Raw genomic sequence first — 26,824 nt, 5'->3', positions numbered from 1 at the left:
CACCGGTATGATTGACACTTTATTTCCCTTTTTCAGGTTCAGGAAAATAGCTTGCGAAATTTTGGGTCAATAGGTGTTGGGTCACTGGTGATGCTTAGGGGGTAATATTCCCCTAAGGCCCCCAGTAACCAACACTTCCAACAACATTATTATTTTCCAACGTTGTTCTGCCGTCCAAGTACAGTCAGACTGACGTGGCGGTTTTGCTTGTGATCCAGTGGAGCACAGGGAGGTATGGCGTCCGGCCATGGTGGTGCAGATACTATTGTGTTCCTTTCAGCTTGGTTGCATCATACTTAACTATTATAATGACCACAAAAGTCAAATAAACAGTCCGGTGTTAAACCTGTGCAAAAAAGATTAGGAAACACACGGACTTAGGCAGACTACGTGATAGAGTGATGAATGGGGAGACCACATCCAGAGAGGTTAACACATTTCAAGTGACAGGCAGAACAATAGCTAACCTGTGGCTGCTATTTAGGCCCATGTGATTTCAATTTAATTATCTCCATACCCTCTGCCGTGCATCTGCACACACACACAAAAAAGGAAAAGAAAGAAAAACATGTTTTCTTGCACTTAACACATGCACAGACTACCAGTCTGGAGCCTGGCGGACTCCTGCTCTGATCCCACCCTCATGCATCCTTGCAGGGGGCTGAGCGGCGTGCCAGGGCTGCCTCACGTCCAGACGGATGCCCGCTGTACACCCCCATATACCAACAGAGCTGCTGCCAAACCACACAAGGAGATAGTAAATGAGTGCAGAGGTTTCTAGTCAGCTTCCTCACACACACCATGTGGTTTATTTTATCTGACTCATACCCACATACACACGTAGAAGATGCAGCGCAGGCAGTCAGGCAGCAATTAGGGGCCTGTTCATCGGTCAGCTGCAGTATAGCAGCTCCATAAATCGTCAAGCTGGTGTTTTAAAGAACAAACTAAATTTCTCGAGTGGTAAACTGAGGAATTTACTGGATGTTGCTGCTTTTAATCGTTTGATCAGTAGACGCTTTTTAGTTGAAAGACGTGCCGATTATTCTAACATTATGCTAATGTTTGGAGGGTATACGGTTAATAGTACACCATTGAAGTCATTTACTTTAAACAAAGTAAAAGGATATTGGGATTAATATAGCCTTGTTTGCTTATGAAACAATAACTTTGTGGGTAATGTTAGCATTATAGCTAATGCTGATGCCTGATTCACAATGCACCAGGTTTGGTGTATTTAGTTCATACTTGTACATTTTCACTCAGGATAATATACATCAGAGGACAGGAAGACACAGTTCAGTTTTTCTGCTATTGGAGAAACCACTTACTCAATCGCATCACAGCTCAGCTAGCTAGCCCACACATCTCTGGAAACATCAGACATTTCTAAATACACTATTTTTTGATTAAATAAAATAAACACACATTTTAAAGAGAAAACAACTGCTTTCCCATGTTAAAAGATATTAAAATCACTGTCTATTACACAACAGCAGTAGTATTTAAAATTGGGTGATTTTTCGACCACCAGCAATCTCCTGTTTGTTGATGTGAAATACATTCTGGGATACCATATACTTTCGAGTCTGCACAAATTCCCACCAGAGCACCAGCCTTTCGAGTTGAAGCCAACCTGGGAGTAACAAAAATTACACTGGGGGCTTTCTCCAAAAGTTAGTCAATCTCAATTGATCTCAACTTAAAATGTAAAAACAAAACATGCTTTTGATCTCCATAGAGAAAGAGAGAGACTCTCTAGCTATCCTCGGCATTCTCTATCACATCAGGTGAATTTATATAAAGCAATACAATTATTTATAATTTGGGGCATAGTTTCTCGATTGGTAGTCAGATTAGGTAACCATTATAACTTCCTGATCAGTCATTGTCATTCTATAAAGTTTTGAGAAGCGACTGGGAGTTTGTACCAACCCAGTGTTGGCTAAATGCAACTATCATTTCTGAGTTTGCCACCTAAAATTACAGGATATTCCACTGCAAAGGCTTGCCAGCAGCTCTGCAACAACTTCACAGTGAATCTACTATTGCAACTGTTGTTTCGGTGGTGGAATCAAAAATGATCACTTCTTTTAACCCACTTGGTTACCACAAACCGTCTGCTCTTACAGTGTAGCTACAAACTCTTCCAGGCCAACCCACAGCCAGTCATGATGGGCTGTTTGAAAAATTAGCAGCAAAGAAATACATAGTCTATTTTTAAGACATGAATAACTATGCTTTGTTTATTCACAAGTCAGAAGTTATGCTCAGAAGTCAATACAATGATAAGTGCTAAGTAGCAAACATGCTGACAGCTAGTCATTGCCATGCCAGCTGCCAATCAAAACGTTCCTAATAATACATAAATGTGTTGTTTCAATATAATTTTACATAATGTGGTACTAAAATTGTACCCCCTGTACAATTGTCTGTGAAATCTAGCTATATATACCTGTTCATAACTGAAAGGGAGAACTGCTTTTTTTAACCTGGTTGTAAATATTATTTTTTCTGCTGCATAGTTGGACATTTTTAACTTGGGAATTGATGGAAATTGACTTGACTTAAGAACTTTTTCTTGGAACTGCAATTTTCCCTACTTCCTTGGTAGCCAGTTAAAATACTGGCATTTGTGTTCAGCGCAGAAAAGTGTTTTTCTTCATGAATGGAGTGGCTCAATGCTAATGTTGCAAATGCCTACTCATTGCCATAGGAGAGAAAGTTATTATCACCCGTACACTAGTAGCTTATACAATTTCACCACATAGTTTGAAAAACAGAAAGAAATGTGTTTTCCCAATCCTGCTAGTTATTCACATAGTGCTAGCTAGTAATGGATGCTAGCACATGGTATACATTCTCTCTGAAATCCACTGCACGAGTTGACATTTTTCAAAGCACTCAAATTAAGTCACAGACTGAAAAACACCAGGGAGTTTCAAATCTTTTCCAGAGATTACAGACATTCCCATTGGAATGAATGGGCAATAGACATATCGCATGAGTGCACAGAAGCTAGTGGAAATGATGAGGTGATAACTTGATTTAGCCCAGGATACAGACGTTCAAACCCCTGCGTGTTCCTCACTGGATGTCACATCACAATCTTTTTGCTTCTGACCACTTTGCTCCTTTATAAAAGCTCTCTCTCTATAGTTTGATGGCATTTTAGACCTTCTGCTAATTATTTGAAAAGCAGGGCAACCGTCCATTCAATATTTCTCATAAATAGCTAATTTTATGGCAGCTATTTTCACCCCTCAACCAATATATTAGTTGACACTTTCTACGGTTAATGACTTAAACAAGCAACAGCAGAGACTATAGTGGGAACCAGAGGTTCCACCGCAGGTCACACTCCACAGCAAAGCAAAGGCTGTGAGCCATTCACACACAATTGTGCACACAAACTCTATCAAAACTGGGAGCTGCCATGAGGTCAAGACCTCCCGTATAGCTGCGTTGATTAAACACATCTCTACAACCCACAGACGACCCAATAAAACATGCTGAGCTGAGGATGATGACTGTGTTGCATTCGCTGGGAGCATCATTGGCTCCAGTCTTCCTAGAGTCCGGGCCTGCAAGCGAGAGTTACAAAGTCCCATTGCAGCAGCTACACTTCCACCTACCCGCCATGCCTTGAGGGGGCAATCAACCTGGCTCCTTTATTATGAGGATAATGACTGTTTGTACATGCGTACATGTATGAATGAATAATTCTTCCACAGACCCTCCAAGTAGAGGCCAAGTTTTGCTTCTGGGACGTGCTGCTGCATAATCCGGCAGTCCTGAATGAAGCTGGAGTAAGGGGATAAACATTCCTGGACAATGAAACCCTCCTTTACCCCCTGCTGTATTCATACCCAGTTAAAATCTGACTGCTCCCAATGCAACATTTGGCTCGGGAGAATTGCCCCCCCACCGGAACCGTGGCAGTGCCACTGTGGAACAACATATCTCCGCTCGTAGACCCGTGAGTGTCAGCTATGGCTCACATACAACTCTTCTGGGCCCTTACTGAGCACATTATACCCAATTCAACTGGTCTTAATATACTTTAATAAGACCTGTTTTCGATTAATTCTCCCTTGAAACCGGCAGTAGCACAGCTACTAGGCGGTGGGCACATATAAAAACTGAATGAATAGTGCAGGGCTGCCAGAGAGTCAGGAGGAGGAAGCAGGAATCCTTGTGGATTTGTCCTCAACAGCTGGCTCTTGAGCCCAGTATAATGGCTGTGCCCATGGCTCACAAAGCAGCAGTAGGAGGAAATGTTTGCCCTGTCTGTAATGTGTTTAAGGTGCACAGTATGATTCATTTCAAGTCATAAAGCCTTTGCGTGTCACATCCTGAGTGGAAGGACAGGGCTGCTCTGCATATATTTCCCTCAAGCGAACAGGAACAATGGCCTTGTGTTGTGTTTGGATCCCAAACTGGATAAAAACGTCAGGTATTCCAGAGGAAGGTGGGCTTAAATAAGTCAAAAGAGTACATTCTTACTTACTGCACCCTTAGGAAAAACTCCAAGTTGGTATAAGAAAGCCTGTTTGTTCTGTGTAGTAGATCATGAAAAGAGAGGAAAATCCCCCCCAAAAATCCCATGTCTCACCACTGCACCTGTTACAACTGAAACAGTTTCCTAACCTTTCTCATATTTGTCATCTTGGATTTTAAACTAAAACATACACGCACAATATGTACCATATGTGTGTGGCGTATTAGTGTGTGAACTGAGCATGAAGCTACCCTTCTTGTCGTGCAGGTGTGGAAGACACTGCCTGACTGTGATCACCATCCACACAGCTCTACCAGAACATTGCGGGTCCAGCTCTGAATCATTTTACAATTTCCCTTTCAGTGTTTCTGCAGCAAAGCAAATTGCTGTCATGGACAATTAGCTTTTATTGGTGAACATGTTTATTTTAGGGATTAGCTGGTTACCTAGCAACTCCAAATGATGCCAAATCCTGTGTTGAGAGTTGATGTTGGACGAAATTGTTGCAATTAGGGGAGAGTTTAGTAGTAAAAGTCAACCATTAATGCCACCCTTTAGCAGCTTTGTACACACCATGATGTCTAACATATGGAAAACCAGTTAAAAAATATTTAAGATCTGCTACTCCTTTGACACCACTATGTTCCGACTTGCTGCTGTGGTGCCAAACCCCGTGGAGAACCCATATGAAGGTTAATGACTCCAGATTTCCCTCAGTTCAATGAGCAACTGATGGCCCATTACAGAGTTATTAAAAGAAGCAAATAATTTCAACATTTATTGTCCCCAGCAATCTTATTTGCCCCACCAATGTCATAACTTCCACTTCTGCCGTCTGCATTGGAAGCTATGTGTCACATCTTCCACAAGTACACACTATTCGAAGACTGTGAACATAGAGCAGAGGTCCTGATGTCTTTCGAGGTACGTATGTACAGGCTGAACAATAGACGCAATCATGGGGCAACCTGCTTTCAAAGCACAGATTTCTATCGCCGACCTATGGAGTTTGGAGCCCAATGGGTCATTTCCTGTGAGTGGTTTCACTTGTTGTGCCTTTGAAGCAGACTTTAATAATAGGACCCAGCAGAACTAATGAAAATGCTCTCTGTCAGATTACAAGGGAGCTTCAGTCTTAGCCACCTAACCGCATTCAGCGCAAACATTAAAACACGCTCAGAGGCAGGCATGCGCACAGTTTACAGAAGTGGTTTACGCTGGGAAGACCGTTCCTTCAGATGTGTGGATGACTGTTACCTCTCTTAACAACACGGACTATACCAACAGTGTCCTGTTTCCCACAGTTGCAAAAAGAATACATCTGGCCTGAAAGGCAAAGAGAAATATAGATGCCTGTTAATCTGAGTGCAATGAAACTCTTGGTTTTGCTTTCTTTTTCCATTGTAGATGCAGCAATGTGGGCATTGGTGGTTGTCGCGTGTTTAATGAATCCCCCTCAGTGCAGTTCCTCTCCGTAAGCCCTTAAGGTTTAATCCCCCAGTCTGGAGCAGTGATAGTCTGGCCCAGAGGATGACATCTGTGAATCGTTCATTAACTTGTAACCAGCAGCAGATGTCTCTACTGGCTGTATCTATCCCTCATTTCATTCCCTGAAACAGTCATTCTTGCCTTGCTCACTCACAGTTGTACCCAGCGGGCTGTTTATTGTCCTCGCCCGCGCCATATGAATTGTTAATTGAATAGAACATGCAGTTTTAGGACTTTAACTTACTTGATACAGAAGATCTAAACTTCTTAAACTTTTTGGCCCTTTTTTTCACCTAAAACGTACTTGTGAATTAAAAAGAAACCTCTTTTGAGAGGGAAGAGGTAGCTCCCCGGGATGACCAGGCATCGGTTGTAAGCCCTCACCACAGCTGATCCAGGTTAAAGTCCCAGCCTGTAACCCTTTCCTGCAGGCCATCCTCTTTCTCTCAGACCATTTCCAATTACTCTCCACTTTAAATAAAGGCCACTAATGCCAAATATATATTTTATTGTCTTCATGCTGACTCCAGCTGCAGGTCAGAGAGTCAAAGCTCATTTTGTCCACTTAAACCAACATATATGTTCCCATTAAAAGTGATATCTCACAACCATCTTGAGACAGTTTCTTCAAGTGTGATAAAAAATGTTCCCTTTGGTTCAAAGACAAAGATAGGGAAGGAGATTATGGTGATTTAAGTGATGAAGGGATGACAATTTAGTTCCAATCACCAATGAATGGACTTTCCCCCCCAAACTGCTGTTAGCCCAGACATACCCTCTACCCCTTTTAACCCTGACATTTATGAAATCTCCTATTATGAAAAAGAAAAAAGTCTTGAATGAGAGGATATATTTTATTTTTTTAAGTGACTACCAAGTACCTCTTGCTTTGTCAGGGATATCAAAGTATCAAAATGTGTCTTAATTTGAAACGGTTCTGAAAGTTTCAAGATCATGGGATAAAGATGTGCTACTCTGTGACATATTTCCTTCCTTTCTTTTAAAACAGATGGGTGACATGAAATAGAACTTTGCTTGCTTTACTTGCTTTTAAACTTCTAAAAGTATTACCTCTCCTCATATTTGGTTGAAATTTCTCTGAAACAAGCTGAATTTTTTAGCTCACTTGTGATGTTTTGATTTCTTGAATTGATTGTTTTCTCTGTGCCATTCATGATAGGATCCAACACAGCTTCCTGACTTTAGCGTGCCAGTGGGACTCCATCTTCACATTTTGCTGCATTCGCTGTACCTCTGAAGTGGGCAGTATAAAACTGTAACAACGATTTTAAAAGAGCGACTTCCCAAAAGTGGCTGCTTTAAAAAGAGATGTAAAGGCAAGGTTGAAAAGGGAGATGTACTATTACATCTTTATGGTATTTTGATGAAAGTATGTCAAAGACATTTCATTAAGACCTCAAAAACTTGTGGCAGCTTTTGAAAAAAAAAATAATTAGTGCTGTTTAAAGCACTTTTCTAGTTGTGGTTGTTGGCTAAAATTAACTTTTCATTTGAGTGGTGTTTGCTTCAGCTGAGTATTGTGTATCCTGAAAATGGATTCATGTTTCATGCAGTTGTCCAGCACCCTGCTGTTATATTGTACCTGTTTTGAGACTCCCTCAAATGCAAATGTCACTTGATGGAAGTGTTAAGCTGTGAAAATGAAGAGCCTCCAGTGTAATATCTGCCCTGCTACTGGGAACACCTGGGAAAGATGTTCGGGAGTTTCAAACCTCCGCATATTAGCCCTCCAGATGAACATGGAGCTCATAAAGAGCAGGGTAGCAGGGTATTTCCACAATGTCATCGGCCCTATGGAAATACCATGTGGGATTTTAGTCTTCAGGGCGGAGGGTAACCGGAGCAGGAAGACTGCGGTCTGTTCTTCCCAGGACGATATGTAACACAGTGTGATTCATCTACTACTGTGCATCTCTTTTTTTCACTAAAATTAACACTTTTCCTTCGGAATCAGCACAGAAACTTCTACAAGTGTTCATGTGATGTTATAAAGTTCATAAAAGCTAATAAGGGCGTGAATAACGAGGGCTTGATAAATCCCGTGCAGAGAGACGGTTCACTGGGATCCGTTGCTGTGAAGTGCAAACCGTTCGCAGCACTGTCACGCTGTTAAGACCCACTTGTCCAGATCCAATCCTTTGGCTGGAGGTGTAAGTTGTGTCATGCTGCGTGACATAATGGATTTCCCAAACATTTCAGAAATGACATAATTGTTATGTGAAACAAGGACACGACCATTTCAGAGTTTAGCCACATGTATTATAGGCACAGACATTAATGAAAGGCTTCATCATACGGTCACATGAAAACGTAGCTTTAATAAAACACAACGTACACATATGCAGTCCTATGACACTACATTTGCTGGAGCCTAATTAATAAACGTAGAGTACACCAAAAGCATCATCTCATTAATTGCTTTTTTTTTCTTTAAAGCATGGAAATCAGTAGATGAGGTCAAATGAATGTAACAGGATACAACACTTGTATGACAGACAAAATCCTTTTCTGCATGTTAAAGATATGCACCGTAATACGGAAGTCAAAGAATATCTCAGCATATACGAGTAAACAGCATGAAGCAAAAAAATTCTCACTGAACACAAAAAAAGTACAAAACTGAATTAATAAATAAATCAAATATATATACCATATAAATGAATTAGCTATGAGGTGGCTAAGTTTATTATTTGTTTAATAATTCTTTTAATTCATAGCTTGTATTACAACCTTTTTTTAATTTCTAAAACATTTAGAATGGTGAATGAGTCAATACTGAAAATACAGTAATAAGCTTTCATATTAGTTCAACTATGTACACGAGTGTGTTGCCATGCTAGTCGAACAACTAAATTATTTCTTCTTTTTTTTTTATTTCTTTTTTTCTAAACCGACACTATACAGTTACAGCATGAAGCGTTCTGGACGTAAACAGTTTGTGCTGAGAATAAAATACTTTGCAACTATGCATGGTAATTTCTTTAATATTACTCTCAAAAATGTACATAACATAAAGGCCACACATGGGAACACTCGGTCTCCGTTTGGGAGGGAAGGTGAGGCTAGCTTTGACATAAATATAGGGACAAAAAAATAGTCTCTCTCAGTTCAAGATGCCGGTTTCTTGTTCGTCGGCATCCTTGGCTTCTATTCTTCATCTGCAAGCGTTTGGGCTTGCCAACTCCCTTATTACCTCACCTATCCGTGGCCCTCTTCCTGGGTCTCCTGCTTCCACCTTTACCTCTGGTTGCCCCTCCGCCTTCCATCACCCTGGACGGTTAATGACTTTGTTAATGGCGGGAAATGAGTTCAGTTAAGTCAACTGCTACAGGTCCTTAAGGCGGGGAGTGGGTATGAAGGGGGAAAGTGGGGGGGGGGTGTATGGGGGGGCTGGCTGGTCAGCAGGGGGAAGAAGCAGCGGGAGGCAGAGCATGTGTTTAGCGTTGATATCGCACGTTACACGGCACATATTTTCAGAGTGACAGATTTGTGAGGCGTGGAGCTGTCCTGGCGGCCTGAAGGGAGGTAGGGGAGGGCGGGGAAAGGAGGCGGGGGGGGGGGCGTGGGGGGGCGTTTGGGGGGGGGGGGGACGCTGTCGGGGCTTGTGTTAGTTGTCAGTCAGTCAGATTTTGGGTGCAGCAGCAGCTAGCAGCTTCGCGTTGGTTCTTTGTTCACTGGGTAGTTTTCAGTCCTCACTGGCTGGAGCGCGCAGAGGCCAGGTGGTCACTGTGCTGGTTCTGGGCCCGAAACCGCAGCCTCTGCTTCTTCTTCTTTGGCTCTTTGGGTCGCTGCTTCCCTGAACCACCTGGGTAAAGAAAAAAACAAACAAAACGGAGATGATTTTAATCATTACTACCCTTAGTTACGACGTTCTTCAAGTTACAACCTCCCCATACACTGTAAAAACAGACCCTGTGGAAATAAGCTGTATTTTAAGCAAATATATCTCTACTAATGGGGTAAGACAGTTTGTCTTGACTAGAATTCTTAAAACTCGCAAAATACTCGTTGAAACAATACTCTTTTTTTTTGCCTTCTTAGAAATTAGTTTAGCAGTATATTCAGACAGTTTAATATTAAAGGTCTTATATTCATCTTAATAAGACATATTTATTGAGAGTCTATAAGATGTAATAATATTTTGGACCAAAACAGATTTTTGTTGTCTAACAGGGTTTTTAGCGAGGTTTTTGAAGAAGAAAGTACAGCCAATAGAATCAACAGGAAGCTCACAAATCCAGGCAATATTAAATTATGACTAAGAAAATATTGTGTACTTCCAAGAAGTATGCCTTCTTGTGTTAGGTATACTAGTAACAGAAGTGGTCCAACTAATTAAAAGTGCTTTTGGTTTGTCAAAGAGACTTGGTATGACATGAAACAGTTAAAGTTTCGCACTGTAATATAATTCATGATGGCAAAACAGCAACATAACACCAAAATCAGAGCAGGGCCGGAGAAAGTGAAATTGTCTCTTTGCTTTTCCTCGACTGCTAGGTTTTTTTCGCAGGGTGGGCATAAGACGGTTGCAGTCTTTGGAGTCTTACCTTTAAACCAATAAAAGTCTAGCGTTTATAGCCCGTAACAGTTAGTCACCAGTTCTGGTTTTGAGTTTTCTTTGGGTAGAAATTATATTTATTAAGCATCAAGCTAAGGTTTTCCTGTTTCCGATTCATGTGCTGTATGTCCAAAAAGGTTTTCCATTTTAATACAATTTTGGTGTTGTGTCCTGCAACCCAGCACCGAAACTGATAGGTGCACTCCTTAAAGGAAGGTTAAGCAATTTCTGGATGCTGTCACGTCTGTTGACATCTGAACAAAACATCAATAAATAATGGAGAGCTAGCTGCCGCCCCTTCATGAGCACGAACACTTCCCTGTTGGTGACAACCTGGAGTGAGGTTTTTAAACTGGAAACAGAGTAAAGGCACAGGCGTCCTAAACCATAAAAGAGTACACAGAAGCTGTGGATGAAAACGGCAAACTCATGAGATGAGCGTGTGTTTTGGGTTAGGAATTGTGTGGAATTAGCATTCACTGACCCTTACCTTCATCAGTGGAACTTTTATTCATACATTTCATTTTTTGTTGAGCATTTTATGCAATCAATCAGTTCTCAATGAAAAATCAGTTCTCAAATAAATCTGCTTTACGAGGAAACATTAACAACTAAGTTGCGCTGGTTCAGCCTTGCAGGGTTCTAATGCGCAATGACTATCCAGAATAAATGAAACAACAACATTTTTTGTTAACTTTCTGTTCTTCTTTTCTTTATTTTTCTCCTAAGTTGGTTTAGTAAGATACAGCTACAATTTAATTTTAACTCCACTTAATTTGCTCTGAGGAGTCATGAAATGGAACTCGGGCTTATATGCATCTTCTCTGCTCAACTTCACATATCAGGAGTGAGCTTGCTTATTCTGCGAGCATCAAACCTCAGTTTTAAACAAATGTCTGTTTAGCCCCAACACATTTCAGTCTTACAGCAACAGACTGGCAGGATAAGTGTGGGAAGTTGCATAACTCTCTTTCCAAGTTGGAAAGGTCCCCCTGTCCAAGGTTAATCCATCCCAGGTTTCTTGGGATAGGCAAAGCATGCTGGGAGCTGACTTCCTGATCTCGTGGAGCTTGTGTGGTGAATGTTCTGCCCCCACGGCTCCCTGCGACGGAGAAAACTTTGGCTACCGAACCGCAAGGCAACAGTCTGGCTGCCAAGGCCACAAATAAGATAACGAGGTGTGTGTGTGAGATGTTATGTGTGCGGGGTGGGGGGAGTGAGTGTGAGGGAATTTGAGGGAAAAGAAAATCTAATGGGGGGAAAAGTGGAGTAAGGCTTGGATGATGAGATGCTATCTGGACCCTGATCTAGAACGCAGAGGAACGAGCCCCGCTATGGTTCGCTGAGGTGAGAAGCTCAGGAAAGCTGCAGAAAAACAAGACTGGGTTTTACCACCTCATTCTTTGTCCATTTACTCCACTGTTCAAACGTTTCTCTTTTTTCTCACAAAATATGGTTAATGGTGTGAGAAATGTGGCAATCCATCTCTAATTGCCTTCACTTACGTGCTAGTGTTGGGGTGGCCCTTTAACTACCCATACGAAAGACTTATTTCCCATCCTCTGGACTGCGCTTTGATAATATTCCCTCTTTTTGTTGACACGTATGAGAGAGCAAGATATTGCCTGGCTAATAGGGTCTCCCAGTGAATAATACAGTTGCATGCAAATATCAAACCATCTCGGAGCCATTTCCTGCAATTAATCTAATCTTGTTTTTTTGAGAACCGTGGCAACTAAAGTTTCCCGCCCACAGCTAACTTTCACATCTCCTCCATCAAACTCTCAAGGCCTTTAATTGAAAAAGATTGTCAGAGAAGTTTATACACTTGCCTAGCTGATTCCAATTTAGATTTTTTCATTTCAATTTAGCATGCCCTACTGTACAATAATTTTGTTAAAGGAAATGTCAAGCTTAAAGGCATTTGGCCTATAGCTTTCATTTCCTAATTGCTCTTTAAAGTGGTCATTTTCATTCAAAATACTGTTGCTAGGTGCCTGATAAACATGGGTTTCCGTGCAATCAACTCAACATGAATTACATTTGATGGCAAAAAAGTACACGGTGCAGCATTAAACCCCCCTCTGTAACAGGCAAAGCCCTCGTGGGCCATTCCTTGGACGCAAGGCTGCATTTAAACTGCAAAGGAAAAAAAAATAGCTTGCATTTACAGCAATTCTTTGAAACACAAATAAATATATGAGAGTTAAGTTAAAAAGTCGTTTCCCTGGATTGTACAGGACTGGGCAGGAGATCTTTCATCCAGAGCTAACCAAACACACAAACAACACAGAAATAAAATGTGCATATGTAGCCCGAGTCTAAGGTAAAAGCAGACATGGAGTAGGAAAGATAGAGCTTTGCAAGATTCTTCATTGAACTCGGAAGGATCGTAGGATCAGTGCAACATGTCTGTCCTTTGCTTCGCATTTGTTCCTCCTTTTATACCCGAAAATGTGGGGAAAACCTTGTTTTTCAGCCTTAAATAACTAAAAATAGTAAATAGTAAATAACTAACTCCAACTGCAGCATTTAACACAGGAATTATTTAACTAGATATCATCCTGGTTCAAACCCCTGTGTGGGGTTTGTGTGTAGGGAAATGATTCATCACTCTTTCTGCAACCAATTGGACTTTTTGTTTGTCTCCGCGGTAGTTACGTGCATTTCTCTTGAGCATACTCAGTGCTCATAACTGGCTCATAACCGTTGTTATGTGCTGAGAACGCACAAATAAGTTGCAAATAGAGTCTGTATAAGAGACAGCCACCCCCCCCCATCCCAAAAAAAAGCACAGGATGCTGCAAGAATTAAAAGCTAGAACTCATTTGGGTTTAGTGTTTCCTTGATGGCAACGATTAAGGGAACTGAAGGGAAAGAAGAGCGATTCCATGCAGAGTGGAGTGTGGTTTTAGATGGAGAAACACCAAAGATAAGCTTTTTCCTGTTCTTCGACAGCTCACTCGGCGGTCATCTTTACTCCGCTGCCACGTCTAGAGTCTTACCTTTCTGATTATAACAAACTAGTGTTGGAAACGTGTAGCAGCTGGCTGCTGGCACCGCTTTTATGGGGCACATTATATTCTCATCATTTTTATTATGTGCTCACATAGCCACTTGGGGCTGGATTTTTCTTTGTTTAGGTTGAATGGTTTGTTTTTTTTGGCTTAAAGGTGAGCTTTGTGACGTCATCTGCCCCTGGATCCAGGGGTCGCTCTTTAGCAGCAGGTTAACAATGTTGACGACACCGACTTCGTGATGATCGCCACTTTCTTTTCTAGTCATGCAACTTTTCAAAATGTGTCTCATTCTTGCAAAATTGCAGGCATCACCTACTCCTACTTTAACGATGTGATCTTCTGATGTCATGTCCAGAGTATTAACTCGCTTCCTTCCCAACATCATCTCTGAGAGACTCTTAATAAACGGTCTCATTAAGGCAGAAGGTATTATAAGTATTTATAGGTAATGCAACAGTAAAAAACAGCAGTTTTCCAATGAGCCTCCCAATGTCAGAACCCCTCTTGTTCTGTGTTTCCTTTTGTAGTGGAGCTTTGTTTCTTTGGCTTTATTCTATTTTTTGTTTTGTCCAAGTCAGCCAGCATTACAGAATACAAATAAATTCGTCACCCTAGATATGGTTTCTACTATGTGCAGCAAAACTAATGTGGGCCTTTAAAACAGAAACCAAACCCAGCAGAGTTCTGACTTTTATGAGCCCCCAAATATTCAGCAGAGACTGATTTCCTCCAATTATATTTCATCACAACAGCATGGTTACTATAATATCAAGCCTCAGGTCAAAAGTCCTCAAACTAACTGATTCTGCTTCATAAACTCACTGTAAAAGCACTTTTTTTTTTTACAACACAATCTCCATCCTGACAGCTAGAGGGCAACCAATCCCCACGCTAAGCCCCTTCCTCTTGCATCACATGCAGTCCTGGTGAGACGGACCATCATATCTACCCCGTGAACTCCCATTTACCCTCTCCTCAGGGCGCCGCACACTCTTAACGCTGAGCTTTCATCATCTCATATTTACAAGCGATGTAATCACTTAAGCTGATTACCAGGGTTCACAGAGGAAACAGTTTAATTTGCCTCAATTGCTTTCAAAACCAAGAACAAATTCATAAATCTCGAGCATGCAGAGATAATTTTGTCTTGGAAGGGATCAGCAGATTTCAAACCGTTTTCTGTCTTTGTGTTGCATCGTAAGTGACAGGGGATGGGAATCAAAGGAGTTCGGGCTTTCCTAAGTCCTTGTCCTTCGCACATGCAGTCTTCTTCTGTCAGCTTATATAGTTGAGTTTGAAATGAGAAATAGATAAAACAAATAAACAAATCACAATGTTTGGTACTTCTGATTCAGAGCGAGGGTCTGCGGTGGGTGGGATGTTTACCGCTGTCAAAACTGACCTTTGTGGAACCGCGTATAAATCCATATGCTATATGATCTATGGTGTTTCTGCCTACGGACCAGGAATAGTGAGCTTCAGTATCACCTATGTAAGCTTGAGAAACACTTAACGTCATATTCAATCTTTTCAGCCATCAAACCAACGTGCAAAGAAAGAAACTTCTCTGCACGCACTGTGGTGTTTCTCAGTAACCTCTCAAAGCCAGTCCATCATTATTTCACTCCCATCATTCCCCTTTTTTCCTCTCCGTGTCCCTGCGAAACTATTTGAGGCTTTAAAAGACGACTGCATGGTAAAGACCCAACCAAGAGTTAAGTATTATTAGGCGTATTATTATCAGTCTTATTCAAGAATGGCAACATGTCTACTTGCCCCGAATGATGGACTGAAAGATAATCAGTCAAATCCATATCCAAGGGGAAGGAAGCCAAAGCCAAAGTTCCCTCCATCTGTGTCAAAACTAACATCTTTGTTTTGGAAAAGAGGATCACATTCAAGCTGTATTCCACTGAAAGGCAGCTTAGATTTACTTTTCTGTCGCCACGCAGAGCGGGTGAGACTTCTCTGCTCAGGGAAACAAACGGCATCTTTTATTCTTATAATCACAGAGGGCATGACCCATGAAGAAGGAGCAAAGCGCCGACTGTTGGCACAGGCCGCGGACCTTCATCCACTAACGCTTCGGCGGCAGCGCAGGAATCGAAGGCCTAATCTTATCTCCATTGCGTTGCGGTTTGATAAAAATCAATGGACGACCTCGAGAAGGCATTAAGACGTACGGTAAATGGGATCTTGCGCTGCTGAAAACTCGCCCTCGCTCTCCTGTTACCTCATCCCTCCACTCGCCGCAGACGGTCAATTAATAATTTTTGTAGGACATGGAGGAGACAAGGGAGACGGAGGGTTAAGGGTTGTGGGGTTGTTGGGATGGGGGGGGGGGGCAGGGCAGCAACAACAACAACATCCAAACAATTTTGAGGCGGATTCCGCCGGACTTAGGGAAGGTAAAACCAGAGTTTTTTGGCGGCTTGTCTTTTTCATAAGCAGGCCAAAGCGGAGGCCATTATTTGTGAGGGAAGGAGAAAATCGCTGGCGCCAGTGAGATTTGATTTCAGTGGCAGAAATTGGATTAGCAGCCATTAAGGGCCTCCTCACACATACATTTATAATGCTGTGAAGGGGAAAGGATCTGCAGCCAGCCAGTGCTCTCTCACACACCGACAACTCCTCTGTCTGGGAAAAGGTTACGGATGCTGACACTGGCCTATATCGCTGCTGTACTTAGTTTGCAGTTGATTTATTGGTGGGACAAAGTGATTATGACCTCAAGTGACCCCTTAGTTAGTTAGGCGTAGAACCGAGGTACGCCAGAACCTACAATGGGAGTTTGTGATGTTGTCTCCCTGCAGGGAAATGCAGTAGGAGGGGGATTTGACATTTTTAGCAGAACAAAACTTGATACAGATGGAAATACGTGCTAACTGACAGAAATGTTTCGCAGGAACAGGCCCTAGATGAGGAGAATATTGCAACATTTGAGAGAAAACTACTGTATTATGGCAGAAAACGCAGACGTCAGATGTAGGAAAAATAAAATCAGCCTTTTGACAGTAAGGACAATCATTTACAAGAAGCTCATCTTGCCAGCCAACTGACAAGAGACTCTGCACAGCATCACTTAGCCCTAACAAGGTTACTCTGGATGACACTCTTTCATTTACTCTCTCAGTCTGTCCTTCCCTTTTCCCCGTGCTCTGCTTACTGTCACCGCGCTGCTGGGCGAGAATGATTAAAAACATACACATTCCAGTTTAAAAAGCTAATGTTGGGATTAGGTCGCTCATTATTTTCCCATTTATGTCCCGGTGCGGATCTGTCTGGAGGTTTTGAAAAAAACAGGTTAGCTCACGGTTCGGCGCTTTGATGCCTTGTTTCACTGACAACAAGTTAAAGCGAAAACCCCAAGTCTGAGATTAGAGCCTCTGAGACGAGGAGTCCCTGCAGAACATGCATGACTGACGAGGTGATTAATACTCCCAAAGGTGAGCGCAGACAACACGGGTTTTCCCCCCTCGAGAGATGTTCCATCACACCGGCGCGAAGCAGCTAACCCCTCCCCAGGAAGGCAGGAAAGCAGACGAGGTCCATCTGCGTTAAGTTCTTCTCCATCGGTCGGCATGGGCTTCCAAGTCTCACTCCACTGCTTTTCAGTATGGGAACGGTTCCCTTTCGTTGTTTGGGTGACCACCACTGGCTTGAGCCCTCAGGCAGATGTTATGAAGTGGAAGCCGTTCATGATAGATGTTCAACTACACCATCCTCTGTTTTACCTTCACGCAAACAGTCAAGCTGTGCCGCAGAAATGCTGGAAAACGAGTAACTCATTCTTGGATAACTTTGAAAAAAGTTAAATTAACGATTCCTCAGGGTACGACTGCAAAGTCGGAAACTTAAGTCAAGAATTACTGGTATGTTGAACCCAATATCAGAAACAGTTGCAACAGTATAGAAAATGAAAATTGGAAAAGAAATAAACACGGTAATTATTGCATTAACTTTTTTTTCTATTCTGATCTGAACTGATATTTCAAGGTTTTTCTTGTCAGCTTAATTTAATCGTTATTTCAGGTTTAGAAATACATCCTGTACTGTATAAATGTACATTTACCACTTTATGATGCGGCTATGCTTCTCACATTCTGGCAATGAATGGATACTAAACCATCAAGCATATCAGTTTGTAAGTTATTCTATTCTTCATACACGTCTTAAAGGAAACATATTATTCCCATTAAAAAGTCCCATAAAGAAGTTGACGGTTTCCAGCGGCCTAAAAGAAATATCTATGACATTGTGGTATTTTTTATGAAAACACCACAGAAGCTGATTGCAAAAGCCGTCTTAACAGCTCTGTTTCTAGCAGCTGGTTTTCGGGGGCGGGGTCAGCCACTGGGCATGACGCAGATGCAGATCAATCATATTTTCACGGTGTAATGATCCATCTTAGATGCCGCCAAGCCCGGAGAAATCAACTCCCCCTCTGGACAAAATTAAAGTCTTGTATTTCTATTTTGTATGGCAAAGTAGAATTTTTAAATGTATGCGTGAAATGTATTAAATGTAATTGCTTGACAGAAATTTCCTAAAGTGATCCCTTGTCCATATAGTTCTATCATCTATTGATGAATAACATTATGATAAATATTGTTCTTTATGCAGTGCAATCTGAAGCATCTCAGATCTTAAGTATAAATTGTTGAATGATCTTCTGCCTTGTAGAAGAAGAAATATGCAAATCCACCCCAAGATGTCTTTGGACAACATTTAGGAGTACAATAAACAGACGCTTCAGCTGAAGACAACCGGACCCAGCAACAGTGGCTCTATTTCTTCATCTGTAGTGGTTGTTCCTAGTGGTTGTAGTGATTATTCCTGCTTGTTTGGTGGGGGTACCAGATGCAGAAAAGAAGGGTTTTGCAGAATTAGATTGCATGACGCAATACGGCTTCTGGTCTATGACATCCTGCCAACTGCTACAATTTTCCCACTTTCACATGGAGCTGCCAAAATGGATAAAGAGTTGTAGTTTAGCTTTAAAGCAGAAATCTGTGCACTAACTGGCGCCCCCTGTCGTAATGAGAAGTAATCCTTATGGAGGCCCACTCTTTATGGCACGTATTCTCTGGGAAATTTTAAAACATGACAGTTGATGCATTTATTTTAATCAGATGTACCTATATTTTTTTATTCCGTCTACGTCAAGATGTCATTATTATTTACTTCTTTTCAGTAAATGGCGCCTTGCTGTATGCAGCGGCGTTGCATGGATTATTGTGTCATTAGAGCAATATCAGCTGCCAGCATGTGAACAGGCGTCACGGCCGGCCTGCAGAGTCTGATGCGCCTTGAAACCGCAGGACTCAAAGAGAAGTGAGCAGCCCCTTCTGCGGTCTGCTATCTCCCAACTGACTCATCGACACATCTGGGCCTAAGTATATGGGGGCTCTCCTGCCCCATGGGCACTTGGGAAAATGAGAGATAATTAACTTCAGTTGACTTTAATGAATGGCTTAATGTTATGTTTCATTTCTGATGAGAAAAAAAATAAAGCTAGGCACTTTTCAAAGGAGGCCCTGCGCCGATTCTTGCTGCTTGTTTGTGCATTGGTTGTGTGTTCGGGGCGATGGCCCTGCAGGGAATGGTCTGACATTTGACTCCAGATCTCGGGATCAGTAAACCTGCTGGGATCTACAGTGCAGTAGCAAATTCATCATCCAAGCTGGTAAGTTACTACAGATGTGAGCTCTGTTTGTCTTTACTCAAAGATAATAAGAGCCACAGCACTCCACTTTAATTCCCATGTCTTCTATTGAAAGATGAGATCTCTATAAAGCTTTTGATCAAGCTCATAATCCCTACATGCCGGGGGGGGTAGTGGGTTGTATGTTAATATATCCCAAAATAAAAGAGAAACAGCAAGACAGTGAAACTAAATAAGTCCACAAAACAGATGACTATGTCTTTTGGCTCCATGGAGATATCCATGAAATAAGCGCGCTAAATAACTAGCTTCGGTCCATCCAGTCTCGTAACACCAGTTTCTGCCACATGGGGTGGTAGCGAGCAATATAGCGGCCTCAGTACAACATGATGGGAAGAAGAAGTCGCACAATTTGGGGGCATAATTGAAGTTGTCATGTAGGAACTGCCTCAAAGTTACAATTTTAGGATAAGTAAGCAGAAACCACAAGGGTGAGTAAAGCTCTCGGGAAGAGAACTTTGTCACCTCTACAACCCCCCGTTACAAGGAAAAAGCCTTGTTGGGAAAAAATAAATAAAAAACTGCAAATAAAAACAGAGCTAAAACCGAAGTAAATATCGGCAGTGCTTTCTAGAGCTGGGTATCATCACTGACCTCTCGATACGATACGATTCCGATACACTAGGTCCCAAGACGATACGATTTCCGATACAATTCGATATCGATATTCTGGTTACAATAAGGGAATAACGTGATCCTTCAACACGCCACGTCCGGCCAGAGAAACCCCACCCTGCCTGGTGAAAAGAAGCAGCCTGCTCACTCCTCAAGTAAGGAGGAGACTTGAGCTCAGTGCAGGGCCTCCTGGGGTTGGTAGATGGAGCAATGCCCAGGACTGACTTAGGTAGGAGCACTGGGTGATAAAATGGGGGAAAAAATCGGGATTAAAAAAAAAAAAATGTAATCGATACTTGGATTTATGTATCGATAATCGTTCCTACACATGCATATCGATAAAATATCAATATATCGATATTTTTAACCCACCCCTAGTGCTTTCCACGGTTGGAGACAAGTCATGGACAGAAATGAAGTTTGATGTGGAACCTGCACCGTTACCAGATTGGTAAGTAAACTGCCGCTGATTTTTGTTTTGCATTTTTGATGGTAGAGTAAGCCAAGTTACTATGGTGTTGATTCAACACCAAATGTATTGACCTTGACTATTTCCCCCCAGCCTGAAGTAGATTGGCACGGTGCTGATTTGACTGGTTTCCGAATAGCAACCGCAAAAAGAAAAAGTGTACTGTAAGTGAAAAAGACAACTTGGAAATGGAGATTGTTTTAGAAATGATGGCGGGAAAAGAAAAGTGTAACTGAGAAAAATGATTACACTCTCGATTTCTTGGTTACAGATTCTGTGTTTTGATTATCAGCATGGATTATATTTTTGGCTTCACATTAGACATTGATCCTTTAAGACGTGAAAGCTAATAAAAAAGCGTTGTAGTTTACTTTGGTAAACTTCTATACAATCTACATTGTACCTTTTACTTGGCTTAACTTCCACTGGGTAGCAGAATGAACAGAAGCTGCTCTATCCTGAAGATCTCAGGATTAAATGTACAATTTTAAAAGCGCCCTCATTCTGACAGTGGATCAAGACAGGAAACGAAGCTCTTGCTCTTGGAGGAAAAACTCCTCCTACTGGTATTAAACAAATATTTAGAACATTTATTATTTGTCTTAGGGGAGCAATCTGAAACCCCAGGATCTGTTGAATATAATGTACAATCATGTACAAAAAGGAAGTACTTTCTTTTTCATGTGAGTTTATGTCTGGGCCCTGGTAAGAAGGGCTCAGCCTCCAGTGGATAGTCCTGTCTTGAGGATTTATTAGGCTCAGCCAGCTCTCTTCTCCCCGTAAGGCTGTAAGTATCTCAGGCGCTGTCATACTGGGGGGTCCTTACACAACCGTGAAGGTGCATGCACCATGGTCTACCAAAAGTAGATGCTTGTTACACAGCTGTTGAGCTATAAGTTGGGAGACTGGATGCAAATCTCTGAAAACTATTGGTCTAAAGAGTAAACCATGTTCAAATGGGGCTTCTCTTAAATGTTTCTCTGCAGTCTTCCTTTACTGGGTGTTAGCTGTTCTTGGACGCTGATAGCGTGTCTCCTTTGCTTTCTGTCGGAAGAGTAACCCCTGTCTATGTTAATTAAGACAATGTTATGTTCAGTGCTCATCCTGAACAGAAAAACATCACTCTATAAATGTAGAGAGGACAGTTTGAGAAAGTATGTACCTCTCCCCTAGATGCAAGCCAACTGCCATAATGGGAAACTTGTAGCACCGGCACAAGTGTACTGTTCACAGTGTGTTGACAGGGATCATGCATACATCAAAGTGCACACATCAAAGTGAGAAAGGTGTAAATTCTGTGCACTTGGACAGAGCAAGTTATATAATAACGGGCAGTCAAAGGAGCTGGACATGTCTAATTGACTCAGGATGCAAAACCAGTGATGATTCAAAGCACCTTTCGCTGTGTTGGGCTGGTACCCAAAATGTGGTTCAAGGTTAGAGCCTTGGCAAAATCAGTAAATGTGTCACAGCAGGTTACTAATCCAACACTGTGTTTGTCTAGTTTAAGCATATTGTATTGTATTATGACATTCTGTACAGTGCTATCATCTGGTAAGATAGTTTGTGTCAGTGTCTCATCGTTCTCTTTGACTTAAAGTCAATCTTACCTTTTTAAACATGTTCTCATGGTATTGTTAGATGCTAGAAGTGATATTATGAATTAACAAAGCAGTAAGGACTAAGCATTTCCATCAACTCAAATCGACAGTTGCATATGTGACACATCTAGGAAACCAATCTTAACTTTTAACTTTAACTTCTAAGGATTAAGGCAATGTTTATCTACAGTTTACATTTAATTCAGCATTATGAATTGCATGCTAACATAGTCATTTAGCAGACGCTTTTATCCAAAGCAATCTACATCTGAGAGAATAACACAGGGAAGAAATTATGTAGGAGGATGGATAAGTGCTGGTCAGACTGCTGTGAGTCTAGTTGATCTCTTAAAAGTAGGCAGATTGGACAGAGTTTGGAAGCTCATTCTACCGTTGGGGAACAATGGAGGAAAATAGGTCTGGCCACTGATTTCACGCCATGTTGTGGTGGAAGCACCAGACGTCTTTCACTGACCAAGCGGAGCTGTTTGGGTAATTGTTTGGTAAGCCAGAAGCAGAGCTTTGAACTTGATGTGGCCTGCAACTTGAAGCCAGTGCAGAGAGATTAGCAGCGGAGGGACATGAGGTCTCTTGGGTTGGTTGAAGACCAGACGTGCTGCTGCATTCTGGATCATCTGCAGAGGTTTAACTGAGCATACTGCCGACCAACAAGGAATTACAGTGGTCAATGCGTGACATGACCAGAGCCTGAACCAAGAGTTGTGTTGTATGTTCTGTAAGAAAGAGTCTGGTTTTCCTGATGTTGTAAAGAGCAATCGGCAAGACCGGGAAACCAGGCAACATGGTCTTTAAAGGTCAGCAGGCTGTCTAAAATGACACCAAGAGTCCTAGAAGAAGACGTGGGCACAAGTGTGTTGGAATCCAACTGCATGCTTATCTGAGGAAGTAAGAAATGACTGGCTGGACAGACGATAAGCTCAGTCTTGGATTTGGTTGAAGGTGGCCGTCCTTCCTCCATGCAGAGATACTGTATTAGAAAGACATGTTGATATTTGCATTGAGACAGCAGTGAGCCAGGTGGGAAGGAAATGGAGTTCACAAACCAATGGATGGCATCACAGTGTCTATGTCCACTTCCTATATACTGTCTATGTATATAAACTGTCCAACAACAGCCAAAGCCAGATTTATTAAGATTCTATGATGATGTTGACCAGTTCAAGGTGAACTCTCAGTTGTTATCTCCACTATGCATGCCTAAACCAACGTCCCACATTAGCCAGTGTGTATGTTTATGTGTGTGCAAACCCTCTTCAGTCTCTAATTCCATTGGGTCTGAATCCTACTGGTCTCAGCGAGTCTGGAATGGAACAAAGATGGATATAGGAGGAAATTGCCCCGTAGGATTCCCTTTTTTCTATTTCATTTCTGCACAAGCCCTCTCGTGCCTCCTTCCTTCGACTGGGAAACTCGAGAGGAAATCCCGCAAATGTTTGGACATGCACAACTGTCCCAGAATACAACCAGCCCCTAACAAGCTGGAAGCCAAGCTAAGTCAGACAGGCTTAGACACATAAACAGAAATGGGGCCATCAGGATCAGACCGGTATCCCCGTGCAATGGACAAGGAATCAAGCGTGTCTGTGGTTTTAGGTTTCTTTGAACGTTCTACTTCCTTTCAAAGGTAATCTCCTGTGATGTTGCAACATATTTTGCATATTTCTTGAAAAAACTGCTAATTAGTTCAAAGTGGAGGAAAAATGGAGCTGTATTACTTGTATTCACAGAGCTACTGCTGCACAATGCCAGAAGTACAGCCAATTCAATAACCTATTTAAGGGCTGTGCTGTATCAAATACTTGTCAAACACCAGGCAGACAGCTGACTGGCTCTGACAGATATGATCACAGACAGGGCCAGTAAAAGTCACCGCATGCTCAGCCAGTCATGATCCTGTCAATAATCCCCTTTTAAATCACCAGAACACAAACAGAGGCTGTTGAGGTATATGGCAGACATTTTCTTGTTGTTTTTGGATTTGTGTGATTACAGTGCAATTTCATCGGCCATTTCAGGGTTTCATCTCACTGAGGAGAGGTTTGTGTACTCCAGTAGACAGCAGCACATCCCATGGATGCAGTATGAGAAGGAAAGAGGACTCAAATCAAAGGAAAACTTAAACTCACGCTAATCCAATAGAATTGTCTCAAGGCCTGTCAGGATCATGGTCATGAACCTTGCCACCCAGCGGGAAAGCGCATTTATGTTTGAATGGATTTGTTACGGTACCTGGGATGGGTTTGGTTTCGTGACACTGACCAGTTAATCATTTCTTGAGCTTTTACTTTAAGGAGTCTGAGCCCTGAACAGATAATGTTTGGGGGGGGGGGTTTCTGATCTGTAAAATTGTACAAACTTACAACCGTAATATTTATGAAAAGAGCCCTTCACATCTAATACATCAAGAGAATGGCTCTTTCTATCAGGTAAAATTAGTCCCCTGTGACCAAAGCTTTAGGATGGAAACTACAGTTTTTTCCCATAGCCAAGTATCTGTATGACTTAATTGTTCTTGTCATGCATTTAATCTTTCCCATCTTTTATTAGAGATTAAAGTCTTCAGCACTGAAGGCAGTCCAAAACTGTGACTAACGAGTGGCATACCACTTCTGTTTTGTTTTTATTTTCACAAGTGTACTATCCAGGTACTTGCAATCTACTGCGTACCAATAGAATTGTACAGTGTACAATTTGGAATATAGTTATTGCCCTGGACAGAGTTGTGGTACCTTTACAAACTTAAATTTGACAGTAACGTTCCTGTCATCTTGCTTCCTGACAAAAATCAAAGCTATGACAAATTAGTTTCCAGTGAATTAATGTGAGTGATTCCATCTTCCAAACTAAAATTTTTTAGCATTGTAGTTTTGCTAACCTCATAAGAAAAAAATAAAATAAAAAAAAACAAATATTTAAAATAAAATAATGCTGAATTTTTTTTCAAATTTTGTAATAAAGGTAAAATAAGCATTACAATGTTAGTAATTACTCGTGACTGGGAAAGAACAATGCTATGCTATCCATTGCTATGATACAAGTTCCAAAATGTACAGTTCCTGAAATGGCCACAAGGGGCTCCAAAAGCATGTCAATCTGTATTGACGCACATGTTAAAATGTTCAACTTAACAGCAGATATAGACATATTTGAAATCGTACAAAAAACTGTTAGAAGCTACTTTTCACATCCATAGCAACTGTATGGCTTGTTCTGCAGTCAGTTGTACCAACAGACTCCTGCAACCAGCTCTGGGATGGTGAAGCTTAGCTGCAGCTATCTTAGTTGGGGCTAATCAGTCGGCTGGACAGCCTCAATCTTTACCAGCAATCAGAGGAACTGAATCCCTTTCCACGGATCCTGGACCCTTTCAGGTTAACAACATGAACATTATGGACAGCTACTATCTCTACCCAGACCTTTTCCTGGACCTGAGCTCAGCCAGGACTAAGCTGCACTAGGAGCAATTTCTGATCGTCCTCTGCTGGAGTCAGCTAGGGCTGTACCAGATGTCATTTTGAAAGCAACATCTGAAGCAAGGTTAGGTGGACGGATTCAATCAGAATGGATGTAAAAGTAGCGTTAGTTCTCATCATAGGTTAGCATTAGCTTGGACAATCTGAAATAAATAGCTTGTGGTGATTGGGGTGAGATAGGTGGGTTGCATCAAACTGCCAGTCTTGTTCGTTATGCGAATTTCTTTAATTGACAGCGGTTGGGCCGAGTCGGCTCCTGGTAAAATGGCCTCGCCCAGAGCCCCAAAAATTGGGCTTCATTCTAAGTCTTCATAAAAGACACAATGAGTTTATCCAGTTCTTTGTTGCCAAGGTGCCAAAACACTATGAATATGGTTGAAATGGATACATAACTTCATCATTCCCTGGCCACAGAGTGTAGTAGTTCATATACAGTAGGCAGAGAGTAATTGGTGTGACTAATGCATAAATCAATTTATGCCTTTAAGCAGAAATTGTGAACCTGTGACATCACCTGGTGTTGATGTAAGTTCAGACCTCTACAACTCTTTGTAAGTGGCCCTGGCCTGTACTTATCCCAGTAATGGCAGTGATTTAAGTCTAAAGCCCCTGTATTTGTCACTGTTAATGCCCTAAAAACACCCAGATGCACAAGCAGAAAAAGGAGCAGCAGGCCTATACTTGAATCTTTGTTGTGTCTGCATGTCGACACACTGGGTCCACGCTCGTGGGCACAAGTGGGTCAGAAGCCACAGCTTCTCTCTGAATCACCGGCTGTAATTAAAAACTGTGATGTCTCTATACAGACACTCGCCAGAGATGGAGGAGCGGAGGGAAGACGGGTGGAAAGAGGAGTAGAGTGAATAGGAGCTCCTGATGGGTGAGCCAGTGCAACTGTTCGCCAGATGTTGTCAGACTCCCCCTTTTGACTCTGTGCCTTCCTTCTTTTCTTCTCCAGCCAGACCACTGGAGAGTGAAGACGGCGGTGCCCGTAGTGCTGCTTTCGAACGACGAGCACCGCACAAACTCATCCTCTCCTCTGCCGCACGCACACTGCTCCCAGTCTCGCACAGTGATATGTGATACACAAGCGAGAGACTGCCATAGGAGACGGGAAAAGAAAATGAAAATAGGGCTGAGGAGTGGAGTACATAATATGGTGACCTCTTCCTATAAAGTCTGCTTAACCATTTGTCGGTATCTATTACATGTTTCTCACACTTTGGTTGTCCGTGTGTGTGTGTGTGTGTGTGTGTGTGTGTGTGTGTGTGTGTGTGTGTGTGTGTGTGTGTGTGTGTGTGTGTGTGTGTGTGTGTGTGTGTGTGTGTGTGT

General features: G+C 42.0%; 1 protein-coding gene across 2 annotated transcripts in view; it reads right to left on the bottom strand.

Annotated features, from left to right (window-relative positions):
- Positions 1-9,569: 9,569 nt before the first annotated feature.
- The window catches only part of rspo2 (R-spondin 2), a 76,860-nt gene continuing 59,605 nt past the window's right edge, over positions 9,570-26,824 (bottom strand). For both annotated transcript variants that reach the window (XM_061716316.1, XM_061716315.1), the window contains exon 5: positions 9,570-9,815. In XM_061716316.1, coding sequence (XP_061572300.1) covers positions 9,703-9,815 — 113 coding nt within the window. In that variant the 3' untranslated portion in view covers positions 9,570-9,702. The remainder of the gene's footprint in view (positions 9,816-26,824) is intronic.

Source organism: Cololabis saira, chromosome 3 (assembly GCF_033807715.1).
Source record: "Cololabis saira isolate AMF1-May2022 chromosome 3, fColSai1.1, whole genome shotgun sequence".
NCBI lineage: Eukaryota > Metazoa > Chordata > Actinopteri > Beloniformes > Belonidae > Cololabis > Cololabis saira.
Note: the sequence above shows the minus strand (reverse complement) of the source record. Positions and strands in the feature narration are given on the sequence as shown.